This window comes from Myxine glutinosa, chromosome 1 (assembly GCF_964187855.1).
Source record: "Myxine glutinosa chromosome 1, kmMyxGlut1.1, whole genome shotgun sequence".
In the NCBI taxonomy this organism is placed as follows: domain Eukaryota; kingdom Metazoa; phylum Chordata; class Myxini; order Myxiniformes; family Myxinidae; genus Myxine; species Myxine glutinosa.
In genome coordinates this window covers 247,253,418-247,271,906 of record NC_136261.1, presented here as the reverse complement: position 1 = coordinate 247,271,906, position 18,489 = coordinate 247,253,418, and the positions used below count along the sequence as shown (strand labels likewise).

At 44.1% G+C, this 18,489-nt stretch overlaps 1 protein-coding gene and 1 long non-coding RNA gene across 2 annotated transcripts in view; one reads left to right on the top strand and one right to left on the bottom strand.

Moving 5' to 3' along the window:
* Window positions 1-18,489, top strand: part of LOC144894068 (uncharacterized) — a 247,101-nt gene that overhangs the window by 32,119 nt on the left and 196,493 nt on the right. The window lies entirely within an intron of this gene.
* On the bottom strand, window positions 4,971-15,058 carry LOC137438189 (uncharacterized). Its single transcript, XM_078771084.1, has 7 exons — window positions 14,969-15,058; window positions 12,396-12,499; window positions 12,220-12,276; window positions 11,919-12,019; window positions 7,359-7,499; window positions 6,760-7,228; window positions 4,971-6,330 (listed from the first exon to the last, which is right to left on the bottom strand). Exons 1-6 carry the CDS (start codon window positions 15,056-15,058, stop codon window positions 7,089-7,091), a joined length of 633 nt encoding a protein of 210 aa, XP_078627210.1. The 3' UTR covers window positions 4,971-6,330; window positions 6,760-7,088.

Below are 18,489 nucleotides of genomic sequence, written 5' to 3'. Positions count from 1 at the left end.
ATTTTGCCCCCCATTTTGCCCCCCATTTCACCCCCCAATCGCTCACTATCAGCCCTCGCTTCGTCCATTGCCCCCATTTGCTCACCCTGCAGTTTGAGGGACGCCTGCATTTGCGCCATAAATTGCTCCATGAGGGCCTGCATTTGGGCCATCCCTCCCACTTGTGCAGCGGGTGCGGCCGCCGTAGCCATGTGCGAGGTGCCATTTTGCGCGCCCGCAACGTCGGGCGCAACGATGCTATTTTGTGCGTCTGCTACCCTCACTGCTTCGCTCTCCTCCTGTCCCTCAATTTGGTCCTGGATCGACCCTGCCTCACTCTCCCCTACCGGACCCCAGCCGACTTGGTCTGCCATAGCGCGACTTTCAAAATTCGGGTTTTTATATTTTGTAAAACACAATCAAATTTCGCCTTTATAATTTCGAGCGCGTAAACGCGCTCCGGATCGAATTCTACTTCCCAAAATTTGGGCCTAACAAATTTAGTCCCAGGTCCGAATCCGACACTCCTGACACCAATTGTTACAGACGCGGTTTTAGATGTTAGTTTACCGAGCGGTTTGGTATGACCGCGCCTGCACAGGTTACCCGATTCCACTCGAACGTTGACTAATCGCGCTACGCTAAATCAATTGAGGAAAAGGACACAACGGCTGGGTTAAAATGACACGACACCAAGGGTTCAGCTCTCAAGACCTCCGGAGGAGGTTATAATTATAATATTGCGGAAGGTTCAGATTACACGGACAGAGGTAAAGCACAGCAAGATGGGCACTTAGACACGGTCTTATCTATCCCCAGACAGACCACAGATATACAGGACAAAGCTGACTCACACAGGGATTGATGGCAAGGAAGGGCAGGTAGTTGATGGACAGCTCAAGGTGCACCTTGGCTCAGGGACAGGATCCACACGGTCCGGTCCAGAGATGCGGGGAGGTCGCTCAGCGCTCGTGGGTCGCGACTTGTCTCTTCTTCAAGCTCCGGGCGCATCTCTCGTCACGTCCGGAAGTCGCTCCGTATATATCCGGCGGGGAGTGACACGCCCTCGGCTCGTTAGCTCCGCCCCAGATGGAATCGGCCCGTTGCTTCTTATTGGGTGCGGGGGGGTTACCGGGGCTCCGCCCTTGACGAGGAGCTGACAGGCAGCCCCTTCGTGGTAACCCCGTCGGCGCACATGGGCAATGGCGGCTAACCGAGCCGGAGTGAGGACGCACACTCCCCGCGCCGTCGCCGCGCCGCCCCCCTCTGCCGTTGTAGTTGTTGTTGTTGTAGTTTCTTCATGGGGAAGAGATGTGGGGAGGTATGGGGAGGTCCTAAACTTCCTAACAGGTGCCATATAATCACATTCTGGTGCAACGAAGAGTCAGAATTAATGGAAACGAGTCCTTAACTGACATAGACTAAGAATAACTAGCAAGAGGTCCGAAAGTTGTCTACGTGAGATGCGGTGGACCTGGGCACGACATTTAATGGGGGAAGAAGGGGGAGATCGGCTCTACTGAGTGTCGTTTACAGACAATGGGACGAGGGAATGGGGGATTGGGGATAGTTGGGGAAATAGGGGAATATTTACAAGCGGATATTGAGGCCAATTTCCATATCCGCAACAATATATATATATATATATATTATATATATATATATATATATATATATATATATATATATATATATATATATATATATATATATATATATATATATATATACTGTATATACAGACTTGGCATTTAATATGGAATATTTTTTTTGTGGGGGTGAACTTACTTTTCAAGATGTCTTAGAACCTAAAGTTAATTGGAATTATGTTGAAATTATTCTAGATTTTGTTAATATGACCTTTAAAAGAAACAAAAACCACATTTGACATTTCGAAACAAATAAATTGATCCTTGAAAGTGATGTAAACTGATATCGAACTCAATTCATGGACAGTACTGTGTTAAACTTCTGTACGTTTTCCAGAAGTATCTCTTTATTTTGCACATTAGCCAAATTTTTTTTTAACAAAAACAAAAGTTAAATTACGACTGGGATTACGGACAGTAAAATTACAGTTCAGTACTTCGTGTAACCCCCACGAGCATTCAGGAGAGCACGTACACGTTGAGGCATGCTGTTCATGACATTTGCCAAGGTTTGGACAGGAATCGCTTGCCATGCCGTGACAATAGCCTGCTGCAATTCACGCACAGAGGTCAGCTGCTGGTCCAAGTGGTCGATTTGACGCGTTAATTCTGCCCACAAGTTCTCTATCGGATTCATATCCGGGGACATGGCAGGCCACTCCATATGCTCTACACCACGGTCAGCAAGAAAGTGTTGGATCATGCGAGCACGATGAGGCCGTGCATTGTCATCTTGGAAGACAAAGTTTCCTCGAAAGGCTGCACGAGAAAATGGAAGCAATGTTTCTTCCAGAATGGCCCTGTACTTGAACTGGTTCAAGTTTCCATTCAGAACAACCAGGTCAGTTTTGCCCCCCTGCATGAAAAGCAGCCCAAACGGTCACCCCACCACCTCCAGCTTGGACTCTTGGCACTATACAATCTTTGTTGTAGGCTTCATGCACTTGTCTGCGCACTCGGACGCGGCCATCTTGACGATAGACCAGAAATCTAGACTCGTCACTGAAGATCACGTGATTCCAGTGTCCTGGCTGCCATTGACGGTGCTCTCTGGCCCACTGCAATCGGCGCTGGCGGTGTTGTCTGATCAGGCGTGGCTTTCTCAGGGCACGCCTGGCACGACAGCCTGCTTGAACCAGTCGTTGGTTGACAAGCCTTCTGGATACAGGCACATTTGTCAGTTGCTGCCACTCAGCCCTAAGCCGATTAGCTGACTTGGTACGGCCATTGCGGACTAACCGGTGCAGCTGGCGATCATCCCTCCTTGTGGTTCTGCGGGGATGTCCTGGCCTCGGTATTGGAGCAGGGACACCCCTCTGAGCATTTCGTTTCATGATCTTTGACACCTGACCTTGAGTGATGCCATACTGCCGATCAATAGCACGCTGTTTCATGCCGTAATTTCGTAAAGCCACAACTCCATGACAAACGGCATTGTCGAGTTGACGGACCATCTCCAGAGGAAGCGGCAATAACTTTTGGAGACGTGCAGCAGTTGTTTTCCACTAATACAGAACGCAACAACCCTTGTATACCCGACTGTGAAGCCAATCATCAAATGCACCTGTCCGTACATTTTGCCACGCCACCTGTGATATAATCCTGTTGTTGCCTTCTTGCTGCGACAGACAATCAGTGACATGGTTCTTTTAACAAATAAATCACGAAAGTGTAAAAGAAACTCACCAGATTGATATACTGAGTTGAGAAAGTAAACCAAGTCAAGAAAAAAAAAATATTCCATATTAAATGCCAAGTCTGTATATATATGCATATGTATATGTGTTTATATGTACATATGTTGATGAATATCTCAACTTTCTGAGATATCATGCTCAGACAGACAGACGAAAAATGACTCATAGAGCGACACTTGGCAAAACAGAACAAAGTAGAATGGCACTCAGTGGAGCATTCTTTTGACCTCAAAAATAATTAGTGGTTGAATTCAGTGACCTGACATGCAAATCGTTTTCAAAGTTTAAGTTAATCAGATGAAAATTGACAATTTTGGCCTATGTTGACCTTTTGGCCGATGTTGCTCTCAAATATAGTTAGTGGTTGAATTCAGCAAGCTGATATGTAAATCCTATTCACATTTCAAGTCGATCGGATGAACATTGAGGATTTTAGAAATTCAAAAAAATATGGTTGACCTTTGGCCTATGTTGATCTCTAAAATAGTTTGTGGTAGACTTCAGTCAGCTGATATGTCAATCCTATTCACATTTCAAGTCAATCGGATGAACATTGAGGATTTTAGAAATTCAAAAAAAGTAGTCGACCTTTGGCCTATATTGACCTTTTGGCTGACGCTGATCTCAAAAATAGTTGGTGATTGAATTCAGTTCTCCGACATGGAAATGCTATTCAAATTTCAAGTCAATCGGATGAAAATTGAGGATTTTAGAAATTTGAAAAAAAGTGGTTGACATTTAGCCTATGTTGACCTTTTCACCTTTTGACCTCAAAACAACAACAACAACATGCATTTTAAAGGCCATTTTCCCTGCTAGAGCGGGGGTTAGCCTTGCGGTCCCCATGACAATCTTCTCCATTTTGCCCTATTTTCTGCATCTCTCCTTGTTAACCCCCTTGCCCGCATTTCTTCTTCCACCATCTTTAGCCAAGTCTTTCTCGGTCTTCCCCATCTTCTACTTCCTTCTACATTCATTTCCATCACTCTTCTCAACCAGTCACTTTCATCCTTCCTCAACACATGACCAAACCATCTCAACCTGTTCCTCTTCACAGCATCAATCACAGGCTCTATTCCCATCATCTTTCGCAATTTATCATTTGTCTTCCTCTCTCTCAACGATACTCCGCACATCCGTCGAACCATTCGCATTTCCACCCTTTCCAACCTTCGTTGCTGCTCTACGTTCATTACCCATTACCGTCGCAGACAACCAAGTGGTGCTGTGAAACAGCCTCCTCCCCCGGGATCACCTTTGTGTCTCGGAGGTGCCCCCTATCTCGCCTACGCACCATCAGGTAGTCAACGGTGTTTTTTTGACCTCAAAAATATATAGGAATTTGTCAGACCACGAACTCTACCATTTGGTGGTTTCGTGAAGATCGGTTAAAAACTAAAACCTGTAGTCAAGTATAAGTGAGCAGACAGACAAACAAACAAACACACAAACCAGAGTGATCAACAAACTTGCAAAAAATCCTCCCCCCACCCCCCCCCCCCCACCCACTCCAAGTAATAAACTGCCTCAAATGCAATGCCCTCTCCTCTGGCGAGGGTAATAACAGACAGTGCATTTGTGCTTTGAGGACATTTCTGTTGGAACCCTTCACAACTTCAAGTTTCATGAAAAACAAAGGCAGGAGTCTTCTTCTGATAAACAATTTTACAACAAGGGTGTTCTCCCAATATCACACACGGCAATGAAACATGGACTACAGCAAAGATTTAGTATACATTGGTGTTCAAACTGCCATGGAAAGATGCCATCTGAGCAAAACCAAAAGGGGACAAGAAAAACAACTAAATCAGCGAGAAAACAAAATTCCTAAACACTGGTCACAATCAAAAAACTCAAATGGAACTTGGCTGGACACATGGCAAGGACAGAGACAAGAACTACAAACTGGCAACCGAATGAAGACAATGAAAGAAGCACAATGAGATCCAAGATCAGATTGAGAGATTACGTTTTGTTACCATTTGAGTTTTTGGCATCAGATTTTCAACAATTCTCTATTATGAGAATATGGAGAACCTGATAAATAAATTTTACATTTTTTTCAATAAGCTGTCATTTTCTTAAAACTTGAGCAGATGGGGTTAGAATGTTGAGATTCTTGTTGTCTTTTGGCAGCAATTTGCAGTCATTGTTGTGGACATTCTGGTGACAGCCAGCTGTATGGCTTTCATCAAGGGGTGTGGGGTGCTGGCTGGTTGGCAGGGGTGACAGATGGTATTCTGAGGAATTGTGCTGTATATACCCAAAGCGCTGTACGTTTTCAAGACTGCTTTCTCCTTACTTGTTCACTGAATACCCTGCCTCCTGCTGAGGATCGCTTACAAAGAGGGCACGTTCAACCCAGCATGAGTAATGCTATGTGAATTTATCAAACCTTTATCAGCAAAACTTTTCCCAGTCAGAGCATTTTTTATGCGAGCACTCCAGCGTGGGTTGCACGACGGAAGCTCAAGCTTCGTTGAGTAATAAAATCCTTGTCACAAATAAAACATTTGTAAGGATGGCATTGTTGGTTGTTATCTCCATATGCGGGTTTTATGAGGTGGGAGGAAGTTCTCCCAGAATCCAAAATCTCCACCTTTTTCGGTAAAGAATCATTATTCATGAACCAGTTTGTGAAACTTCATTCTCATAGTTTTGTTCCAAGGGCTCGTTTTAGAATTCTCACTGAACCTCTGACACCCTCCACCTGCAGTTTGTTTGTCGTGATATTCCCTGGAATGGTTTTTAAGTACTCAGTTCGGGTTTTCTTGATCATCCGGATTCCCTGTTGCTCTGACTATCACTGGTACAATTTCAGGTTTCTTCAATTGCGAAATTCACTTCACATCATTTTTCATATCCTGGTATTTCAGATTTCAGCTCTCTTGTATGGATCTTCATATGTGATAACAAACTGTCTTTTCGAGAGAAACCTTTATCACATATCAAGCATTTGTGAGGACGCTCTCTTGTATGGATCCTCATATGTAATTTCAAATTGCCTTTTTTAGAAAAACCTTTATCACATATCGAGCATGTGTGCGGTCGCTCTCCTGTATGGATCCTCATATGTAATTTCAAATGACCTTTTTGAGAGAAACCTTTATCACATATCAAGCATTTGTGGGGTCGCTCTCCTGTATGGATCCTCAGATGTAATTTCAAACTGCCTTTTTGAGAGAAACCTTTATCACATATCGAGCATGTGTGAGGACGCTCTCCTGTATGGATCCTCAAATGTAATTTCAAACTGCCTGTAAGAGAGAAACCTTTATCACATATCGAGCATGTGTGAGGACGCTCTCCTGTATGGATCCTCAAATGTAATTTCAAATTGCCTTTTTTAGAAAAACCTTTATCACATATCGAGCATGTGTGAGGACGCTCTCCTGTATGGATCCTCAGATGTAATTTCAAATCTCTGTTTTTACAGAAACCTTTATCACATATCGAGCATGTGTGAGGACGCTCTCCTGTATGGATCCTCATATGTGATTTCAAACTGCCTTTTTGAGAGAAACCTCTGTCACATATCGAGCATGTGTGAGGTCGCTCTCCTGTGTGGACCTCCATATGCCTTTTCAATCTGCTGTTACAAGAGAAATCTTTATCACAGACAGAGCACTTGTGGGTGCGTTTTCCAGTGTGTATCGTCATGTGCATTTTAATGTTACTCCTTGAAGCAAAATCCATTCTGCACACATTACACTTACAACGTATTCGCCTTTCTTGACCCTTATTGTGTTTGTTTAATTTAATATTAATCTTGGTGTTGCGAGGCCAAGACATGCACTTTATAGAAAGGGAGTCTTGATTTTGTGAGTTTCTTCAAAAAAAGCTTCTTCCTCACTGCCAAGCTGCGACTGGACCTTATTTGTCCCAAATTTCTTCTGGTTTGTTCTACAGAAACAAAGAACACATTTCCTTTTTTTGGTCAAAATTAAAATGCAAAATATTTAACACTTCTCCAAAAATTATATATTTTCTCAACACAAAATATTGTATGTTAATTTTTTACGTTTCCACTCACCAGTTGCAAAACAGGAAGCACTTCCAATTGTCATGTGAATACCATCTGATCCTTCCTTTGCAGAAGCACATTTTGAATCTTCTGTGACAGATAAATCGTTGTTGTGTTGTCTGCCTTCTACATTTACAGAATAGACATCACCTGTGTACAAGTCAGGGTCAGTCTTTTGCAGGGAAATGAGATGGAGAACCATCTTGAGAGTTCATAGAACATGTTACTTCATGGAACGTATACTTCAATTTTAATGTAATAAAGAAATTAGAGATTGGTTAAAAGAAAAATTCCAGATATTAAGTGCAATTGAAGTAGTCTTCTACACCACCCTATTTCACATGTTTAAGTACTGCTAAACTGGAGGTTCGTGGAACCAACAAGCCGGCCATTTGTGTTCAACAGGGTTAAAGTATTTAATTCAATTAAAATAAAATAAAGATTGAAAAAATTAACTCCACTCTACTCTGAAGACTGAACTCTCAAACCTGTCTCCCTCCTCCAAGTCCTGGTGGCATCTGGTCAAATCTGTTTCTGCTGTTTGTTCCCCTTCCATGCCCTCCCTTACCTCAAACGGCCACACACCTGACTTTGCACCTGAAAAAGCTGAATGCTTCAACTCCGTGTTTGCCTCAAAATGTTGTGTCCCAAACCCATCGCTCTCTGTGCCCACCTTAACCAGTCATACCCAGCTGCTCCCAGACTCTGCCCTTCTCTCTCAACAAGGCGGAGAAGTTTGTCAATTCTCGACTCCGATTCCGCAACTGGACCAGACAGCATCAGCCCACGGGTCCCCAAATCCTGCTCTGCCGTGCTATCACACTCTCTCTCTCTCTCTGGTCTCTTCACCCTCTCTTTTGCTCAAGGTCATCTGCCATCTGCTTGGAAATCAGCCAACATTACCGCTTTACAAAAAAAAAAGGTGCAAAGAGATCCCTGCAACTGCAGACCAATGAGCCTACTCCCTCTAATCAGCAAGGTCATGGAATCCATCATCGCTTCTGATAATAAATAAATCCTTCCTAGTCTCCAAAGGCTTGATCTGTGATCATCATTTTGGATTAAGACCAGGCCACTCCAATTGGGACATGCTGCTTCTGCTGTCTCAACAATGGATTGAGGCCTCAATGCTGAACAGGAAATCAGAGCCGTCTCCCTTGACATGTCGTGCCTTTGATACGTTTGGTCACCCTGTCCTGCTCACCAAACACTCCTCTTATGGTATCCAAGGAAATCTCCACCCATGGCTTGTGGAGTTCCTCTCCAGTCGTAGTAAATGTGTGGCCCTGAATGGAATTCTCTCATCTCCCCTTCCTGTTAAGGCTGGAGTTCCTCGAGGCAGTGTTCTGGGCCCTGTGCTTTTTCTGGTGTTCATTAATGAGCTGTGCAACTCTCTGAAAAATTAGGGCTGTCAACCGATCCGAGACCGGGACGAAATCCCGGCGGTTTCGGCTTTCGAGACGGTCTCGGGACAGTCCCGAGATAAATTGACTGACGCAATTTCTCGGTAAAAAAATCCCGGTTAAAATTCCAACTTCTTGCAGATATTTTCCATAATAGAGGCATTTATTGAGCCTTGCTTTCATTACTCTGCTTCTGCACAAGCATCATTTTTCGCAAGTGCAGCTGAACTGACACAAACGATGATAGATAAAGTAAACTCACTGTTCCAGGATTTTCCCCTCGTCAACAAACAATGCACTGCAAACGAATCCGAATTCCGAATCCGGATCTTCACCAACATCTAATCATGTCGTCCTTGTCACACACGCTGCATCTCCACAAAATTTCGTCCGAATCTGTCCACAACTTTTTGAGATATTGTGTTCACAAACAAACGGACAAACAGACAGGAGTGAAAACATAATCTCCATCGACCTTTGGTGGCGGAGGTAACGAAATGAGGATAAAGGTCCCAATGAAAATCCCCCGCATCACGACTTTATTTAAACCGTTGAATCCTTCCGCTGTATCACTCCGCCTCGCCCCGCTTTACGCTGCGGTCACGTGTCCGTCCTTGGAGACGAGTTACAGAATGTGGTTGCTATGGTCTTTTGCACATTAACATCGAGGGACTCGCTCGAGGCCCGTGAATGGAGGGACGATGTTTATTTAGATTAAAAACACGTTTATAACGGATTATTCTACACACAATGTATTAATACAAGTACAATACATTATGTTGTTTTATGAAATGAGTTTTTGATGAACGTTTATGTTTAATTGCAACGCTAAATCTATAAATTGTAAGAATCCCTCGGGGTTTGGTTTGACGGTTTGAATGTGAAAGTATTTTGGTTATCTTATCTCCACTTTAGGCCTGATAAGTTGATTACGTTTACTTTAGTCACAGAGTCAAAATAAGGAGGGGGTGGGGGGTGATCACTACACCGCCTGCTTTATAATTTACTCGCAGAAGTACCCGGCATTGCCGGGTGGGGGAGGGGAGGGGAGGGGAGGGGAACAGGGGGGGGAGCGAGCCCCTTGGCAAAGTGAGCGATTTTTTTTTTCAGAGTGTCATAGCGTTCATAGCGTCATCACGTGATCGCTCTGAGCGAATCAGCGCCCACCTGCTCTGATGCTGTGGATTCCATGCGCTGAAATGCGCTGAGGTAAATATGAATAAAAAATATTTCGTTGTGGCAGGAACTTCTGAAAATGTCTGCCGTCGTCCTGGTGGGGCTTCCCAGGAATTCAGGTAACGCAGTCGGGTTGATCAAAGCATGGGCTCGGATAACTTGGGTGCCTTATCAGTCGACAATTGTTAAAACACGTGAACATTCGATGAAAGGCGTTATTTAGCGTTATTAGTTTCAATTTCTGGAATAAGGGGTCGGTATATTCGATCCGTCCACCGAACGGCTATCAACGGGTTGAACAAAAAATTGTACATTCCGATTTGAGTTGAGGCACGCAACGCTGCGTCATTTTTGCCCGCTTAACGGACCTATTTAAAAAAAAGTAACATGCACATGTGCGCAGCAGCAGGACGCGGCAACTATTGAACTATCATGAATATCGAACGGTCGTACGTGTACGCGCGCGAGCTACGAGAACGCTTGACATGCCCGATCACAACTCACAAAATGATAATGAAACTCCAACCGGGACTCGAATATGCCTGGGCAGAAACATTTTCTCCCTCTCTCTGACATTCCGAGCAAGAAATTACACGACAATACAAACTAATGAGATAACCCGGTCCCATCGGTGGCCGATCATCTGCAAGTAGGCGGTGTATTTTATTTCATCCCGGTAAATGGAAGCTAAGTCGGAATTTAAGTACTCAACATCAGAAATGAATTTTTTTCATTGTTGTTTATATATTGTAATGAAATTCCATTATTTTTGAAGCCTTATTTATTTTATTTATTTATTCTTTCTATGTATTACTTTGCTGGGAACCGAGCCGATCCGAGATCCCGTTATGAAAATTGAAAATTTATCGAGACGGTTCCGAGACGGGATTTTGAATCTAGCTAACAGCACTATGAAAAATCCTCTCTATCTTTTTACTGATGACTCCACCCTCTGCTGCTACTTATCTCAACGCTGAGATTGACAGGCAGCAGCCTCATCACTCTCTGCAGACGGGATAAAATCACAAACTGGTCAAAAATGTGGAAAATGTCATTCAATCCTGACAAATCTCACATCCTCACTATTTCTTTTTGTGAAGACCATCTGGAAAACCCACTGTCACTCAAGCTTTTGGGTCGCACTATCTGCCATGATCTTTCCTGGGAAAACCACATTTCCAAGCTGGCCTCCAAAGGCAGTCGCCGACTGGGCATCCTCCGTCGTGTGAAGTTCTTTATTGGCACGACTGAGCTTCTCACCATAAACAAGGCTTTCATCCACAACTTGATGGAGTACTGCTCTCCCCTCTGGGCTGGTGCTCCTGCCTCACACCTCACTCAGCTTCATGCTGTAGAAACCAAAGCTTTTAGAATCATTGGCATCTCCCTTGATGAAGCTGATTCTGAGGGCCTTTCACTCTCTCTGCAGGCAGGTCGGTAGTCTTTGTGTTCTACTGATTCCTCTCTGGCCAAGCTCCTAAAAAAAAATCCTTTGTGGTTGAATTCAGTCAGACGATATGAAAATCTTGTTCAAATTTGAAGTCAATCGGATGAAAATTGGGGATTTTAGAAATTTGAAATTGTTGTTGACGTTTTGGCCTAAGCTGATCTCAAAAATAGTTCGTGGTTGTATTCAGTTAACCGACATATAAATCCTCTTCAAATTTCAAGTCAATCAGATGAAAGTTGAGGATTTTAGGAAAAATCTTTTAAAAGTGGTTGACCTTTGGCCTATGTTGACCTGTTGACCTGAAAAATATATGAGTTTGTCAGACCACGAACTCTACCATTTGGTGAAGTTTTGTGAAGTTCGGTTAAAAACTGTAACCTGTCGGCAAGTATAAGTGAGCGGACACACAAACACACAAACACACAATCCGGAGTGATCAACAAACTTGCAAAAAAAAAGAAAAAAAAAAAAGCCCGAGTAACAAACGTGTTATTATGTAGAAGTGTAGATTATTAACTTTTTACATCCCGATTTACACACCTGTTACGGATCGTTGTGCAGGTCTGACACCATCCTCTTCGCACCAACACTCGTTTAAAGGTATATCGGTGTTTTGCACGAACGGCGAACCGGACCAGAACCTTCAAAGTTATGAAACAATTAGAACACTCATTTCCAAAGACCTTTCGGCACGCTCAAAGTGCAAAATGGAACATCCTTCTCAAAATGTAACCACGCTGGTCATAAAAACACTTTTTAAAGAAAATCAAAATATATTTATCATCAATCGCTACAGTCTCGTGAAAACGACCTGAGGGCTGGAAGGTGAGGCAGCATCTACCTCTGGCAAGGGATAGGTGTCTGTTTCGACCTCGAATGGATCACTGTTATCCAAGGCCTAAAAGAAGCACAAACACCAGAAGATGGATTACCGCACGTGGACCCAGTCTCACATCACGGACAAACATACCAATGGCAATACTGTATCTATACTTCGTAACGATAGCACGTACGTACCATGGGCCTGCGCCCAAACGATCACACACCACGTGGCAATTAAAAGTACACCGAGCGCTGTAAACACGATATCGGGTCGAAACGAGGGCGAAGAGGACGCTCACCTCGCAATTTCAAGGAAAATACATAAAAGAGAAACCAATATGAGGTTAACCGCACAGGACTGTTCGCACCTATGTGACGAATCTGGAGATTGGAATAAAAACACCTTCTTTGAACGTTAAGGTATGCTTTAAGCCTTTAACCCAAAATATTTTTCGGGCGGTGTATAGCAAAACGAAGCGCTACCTCGCATGCTCCCGGAAGTTACATTTTTTATGAAAACTGCTTGAAAATCGAAATGCCGGTGGGTGGTCAGCACAGAACTCAAATAGACGTAGAAGACCTATGCAGGCCGCTGTGTGGCCCCTCCGCCGCAACGCGGCAGCCATTTTAGTTAGCGCAAGACACCTCCGCTTTCTGCGTACAGATAGGCCTATTGTTAACATGAGCAGTGTGAATGTTCAACAAATATCAGCAATATGCCTTCTTGTGCTGCAATAAACTGTACAAATCGACTTGTGAAAGGTTCTGGGAAAACATTCCACAGGTAAGTAATTTATTTTTCTTAATTATGAAGAGTTTACTCGCCAAACTCTAGTTAAACTTTCACGTTATGCACAGATGTAGTTTTTCGTTTATGTAGTCCCATCTGTTAGTTTGTGTGTGTTTGTGTGTGTGTGTGTGTTTGCGGATTTGTCAGTGCATTTTGACTTGAACCAAAGGCCGTGCCTTTGCTTGAACTTAAGGACTCTAGCTCTTAATCTCTTCTCTCCCAATTTTGTTGAGCCACACACAATTGGCAAATCGCGTTGAGGTAAATCGAGTAAATTTACTTTACTCACTTTGGAACGTTTTGTGAGTTATTATCTTCTCCAATTTGATCACTTGTCCAGATAAACGGGAAACGTGTCCAACCTTGATCACCACATTTACACTAACAGTTTACCTAAGAGACACACACACTCACCTGAGCCGTAAAGCATCGTCACAAATAAATGATTTACCAGTACGTTATTTACCAACGACACAAAGCAGGATATCTCAAAAAGTTGTGTACGGATAATTTTGATTAAATGTGATTTGTGTTGTGCTTTTCTGGTCTACTCTGGGATACAAAACAAAAACTGCTCACCTGGCGAGGTATGCTCTCTACTGGGTGTCGTTCTTGTCTTCCTGATCTTCCGAGAGTCGCGATCGAGTTTATTAATTATTATCTCAGCATAATCATCCATTATTACCTCAGATGACGAGAGTATCGATCGAGTTCATTAATTATTATCTCAGCATAATCATCCATTATTACCTCAGATGACGAGAGTATCGATCGAGTTTATTAATTATAATATCTCAGCATAATCATCCATTGTTACCTCAGATGACGACAGTATCGATCGAGTTTATTAATTATTATCTCAGCATAATCATCCATTATTACCTCAGATGACGAGAGTATCGATCGAATTTATTAATTATTACCGCAGTATCATCACCTATAATTACCGCAATCTCAATAATCTCCAGTTCTTTCATGTTCGACTCGAGTCCGTCAATGTGTTAACTTTTAAATTAAACACAATCAGTTATGGTGTTTTCCCGCTCATCAACGCGATTTACCTCAGTTGAGAACTGGAAAATAATAGAGGAAGAGAGGAGCAGGAAAGAGAAGGAGGGAGAGAGTGGTAAAAAGTACATGAGAAAGGAGCAATAGGCAGAAAGAGAAAGAGAGGGAGAGGGGGTACAAGAACCAGCAAATAGTAAGGAGTGAGAGATTAGCAGCTAGAGATGAAATGGAAAACTGCCGGGGAATTCGGATAAACTATGTCAAGATGCCAGGAAAATGCTTCGACAGAGATTTAACTTATGAATAGAATTCATAAAATAGTGTTTAAAAGCAACACAACACCGTCCAATATAAAAATTCACGTCCACTCATCCACTTCCACTAGGCCTAGCTAGCGCACACGTTCGCCTATTCAGTTCTTGCGCTAACTAAAATGGCGGTGTGAGCGCGCGAGCGGGGCCACCGCTGTGTGTGTGTCGTGAACGGGCATAGTTCTTCTACGTCTATTTGAGTTCTGTGGTGGTCAGCCTTCCTAATAATGACGTCGTTGTGGGTGGAGTCAGGCCAGCTGGCCAACCAATGGGCGGAAAGACAGACACAGATAGACAGAAACTTCCGCTGCTTTGATATTTTCAAACACAATTGCTTGTTTTAGAACGTTAACTGTTCTTGTTTAAAATGAAACTTATTTGTAAATGCTATAACATTCACATTACGTGTCGATAATAACGATTATATCGTCCTGCCAGTCTTCGGTGCCGTGCCCGGCTGCTATCACCCACTCATTGTGTGTATGTCTGTGCTTGGCTGTGCCTTCACCTCGAAAACATAGGCTTTATCCCAGTGACTTTTGTGCGTTAAATAAATTAATGTGCCCATGTGATGTGCTCGTACGTAGACATGCCTGTGTGTGCTCGTACTTAGACATGCCTGCGTGTGCTCGTACATAGACATGCGTGCGTAGACATGCCTGCGTGTGCTCGTACATAGACATGCCTGCGTTGACATGCCTGCGTGTGCTCGTACATAGACATGCCTGCGTGTGCTCGTACATAGACATGCCTGCGGGCGCCATCTTGTAAAAAGCTCGCACATCTCTATCTCTGAAACCGCTCCATGGAAGAAATTGAGACCTGGCTCCAGGGTCGGCGTCATGGGGGGGGGGGGGGGCGCATTCGCGGGCCATTCCCCCCCAAATGAGTTATTGTGCCCCCCCCCCTACCCGCAGGCCAAGCCTTTGGCGCCAAACTTTGCGTTTTATTAATTAATTTATATTTATCATATTAAAAGTGAAAATTTTTCGCTAAATGAAATGAAATAAAAACAAAAATAAGAAAAGAAAAAAACACACCCTGTTGGTCATATTTGCATCAGGTCACATTTGAGGAAGTAGTTTGCTCATTGACGAGGAGTTTAATAAGGGGTGGGACATGGCCACGGCTGCCAGCGCATCACTGAGACCCGCGATCCCCAAACGGAGACGCAAAGCGAACACAAATATGGATGAGTATGTCGTTATGGGAACTACAGGACACAGAGATGATGACGAAAAAACAGAACTTCAGAGACTGCACCACAACACTATTGATTCAGTACTTGGAGAGATGGATCACAGATTCAGCGAGCGGAGCTCACCCTTTGCTAGTGCACTTGTTGCACTGAATCCAGAAAGTGATACATTTCTTGATGTAAAAGCTGTGAAGCATATTATGGACCTGTCACGATCGCCTATAATTGAGACAGAGACAGAGTACGAAGTTGCTAAACAGTTTTTCAGCTCACAAAAACAATCACAGCCAATCGATGGGGATTGGACGACACAGCACATCCTCTCAAAGTACCACACACATCTGATCGGAATGCCCAGTGTACTGACTGCTTTCAAATATGCCTCAACATTTGGCGCCTCCACAGCAATGTGCGAGAATTCATTCTCGTGAAATAGTTAGAGAGTGAAAGACAGAGACGTGGCTTGCACGTAGGCTATATTTTGTGCTCTGTGTGTGTGTGTGTGTGTGTGTGTGTGTGTGTGTGTGTGTGTGTGTGTGTGTGTGTGTGTGTGTGTGTGTGTGTGTGTGTGTGTGTGTGTGTGTGTGTGTGTGTGTGTGTGTGTGTGTGTGTGTGTGTGTGTGTGTGTGTGTGTGTGTGTGTGTGTGTGTGTGTGTGTGTGTGTGTGTGTGTGTGTAAGAGAGAGACCTTGCAGCATGTTTTTAAATTGTAACTGGGTTGGTGTGTTGATTGTTGACAGCAAACTCTTATTATTAAGCATTTACATCATAGATTGAGTTCTCGAACGGGAGTTTGTGCCCCCCCCCCCCCCGTTACCCTAATACCCCCCGATTAGATTTGTTCTGACGCCGACTCTGCCTGGCTCATTGTCAAGTACTCCCCATGGGGAATAAGATATTGTTGCGGATATGGGATTTGCATCCATCCATATCCGCTTGTAAATATTCCCCTATTTCCTCAATACTTCCCAACTCTCCCCAATCCCCCATTCCCTAGTCCCATTTTCTGTAAACAACACTCTGTAGACCCGACCTCCCCCTACTTCCCCCATTAAATGTCGCATCCAGGTCCACCGCATCTCATGTAGACAACTATCGGACATCTTGCTAGTTATTCTTAGTCTATGTCAGTTAAGGATTCGTTTCCATTAATTCTGACCCTTCGTTGCACCAGAATGTGATTGTATGGCACCGTTAGGAAGTTTAGGACCTCCCAATACCTCCCCGCAGCTCTTCCTCACAGTTCTCTTCAGCAGCAACAACAACAACAACAACAACAACAACGAGCGCAGGGAGTGCGCGTCCTCACTCCGGCTTGGTTGGTAGGAGTGGTGGAAGGACACCAGGCCTTCCCAACGAGCCGCCATCAGACATGTGCTCGACGGGGTTACCAAACAGGGGCAGAACATGGCTCCCTGTCGGCTCCTCGTCAAGTGCGGAGCCCGGTAACCCCCGCACCCAATGGAAGCGGCGGACCGGCCCCAGTTGGGGCGGAACCAACCAGCCGAGGGCGTGTCACTCCCCGTTGAGCATGCGCAGTAGAGAGAGAGGTGACGTCAGATGCGCGGTGAGCTTGAAGCAAGAAAGATGTACCCTCCGAACGCTGTGAGACCTCTGCCGTTCAGTGAGACCTCCCTGCATCTTTGGACTGTGCTTTATCCTGTCCCCGAGCCAAGGTGCACCTTGTGCCATCGATCTACCTGTCCATTCCTGCCATCAACCCCTGTGTGAGTCTGCCTTGTCCGTTTGTCCGTGGTCTGTCTGGGGATAAATAAGCCTGTATTTAAGTGCCCATCTCTTCTGTGTTCTTTACCTCACTCTACCTTGTAATCTACCCCTTTTCTCCACCACTGTAATTACACCCTCCTCCGGAGGTCTTGAGAACTGTACCCCCTTGCGTCGTTTCATCTTTCCCAGTCGTCGTGTCTTTTCTATCATTGATTTAGCATAGCGCGATTTGGCCAACGTTGTAATCGGGTGTAGCTTGTTAATGGTTCGAACTACGGGTTACTAAACCCGCTCGGTAACCTAAAACCGTAGCTCGAACGGCCGTCTCTTCCCTGTCTCACGACCGAGCATTGCACTCAGGTCCCGGGAAGGCCCATTCCGACTTTCTGGCCCGAATACCCTGGCGGCGCTGCGGGCGGGAGAGAGCGTTGGGACGACCAGGAACGGAGAGTGGTTAGTAGAAGGAACGGTGGGTTGATCTCTGCAGGGCAACGAGGGAAGCCCTCTCCGTTTCCGTAACAATATGTTAACGATGATGTCATCGGTGCCTTCGTTATGACGTCATTATTCGACAAGTACAACACTTATCCGATCATTATTTTAGAAATTTCAGCAACTGTTGGTCTGATGGACACGAAATTTTCACCATCAGAGCGCCTCCTCGTTGAGAACATTTTAATGATAATCATGACGTCATATGTCATGTGATACAGGCGCCATCTTGGTAAAACCGAAAAATGTTGCACCTCTATATCTCCAAAACCGCTGTATGGAAAAAATTGAAACATGGCTCATTGTAAATAACTCCATATGGGGAATAGGTGTTAACGATGACGTCATTGGTGCCATAATTATGACGTCATAATTCGACAGGGACAACGCTTCGTCTGATCAGTTTGAAATGTATTGAGTGTGATCTATGCAATAATTATATGAGAGAATATCAATTTATAATGTCATCGCTCACGTGGTCTGGCGGCCATATTGGATCAAAGAAAAAAATATGTTTTGACCCTCTGGAGTCGACAAGCCGAATTTATCGGCTCTAACCGCATTCAAATGCATTCAAATTCTAATACAGTAGACTCCAGAGGGAACAAGTTGACAAGTTGACTGCGCATGGTAAGTATTCTATGAATACCATCTCGTTCCCCTGAAAGAGTTTCCATCTCCAATGTTGTCTCTGATAGTTTCTTCAAATTCCCACTGTCTGATCAGTTTTAACATACTGAGAACCTTCAGATATGCTAATAAC

Excerpts from the sequence above, each read along its gene's own strand:
- LOC137438189 (XM_078771084.1), bottom strand. The coding sequence starts at position 15,058 with ATGTCTATGTACGAGCACACGCAGGCATGTCTATGTACGAGCACACGC. Across the intron at positions 12,500-14,968 it reads CTATGTACGAGCACACGCAG|GTGAGCGTCCTCTTCGCCCT; the intron begins GCATGTCTACGC and ends TGAAATTGCGAG. Across the intron at positions 12,277-12,395 it reads CGTTTGGGCGCAGGCCCATG|GCCTTGGATAACAGTGATCC; the intron begins GTACGTACGTGC and ends TGCTTCTTTTAG.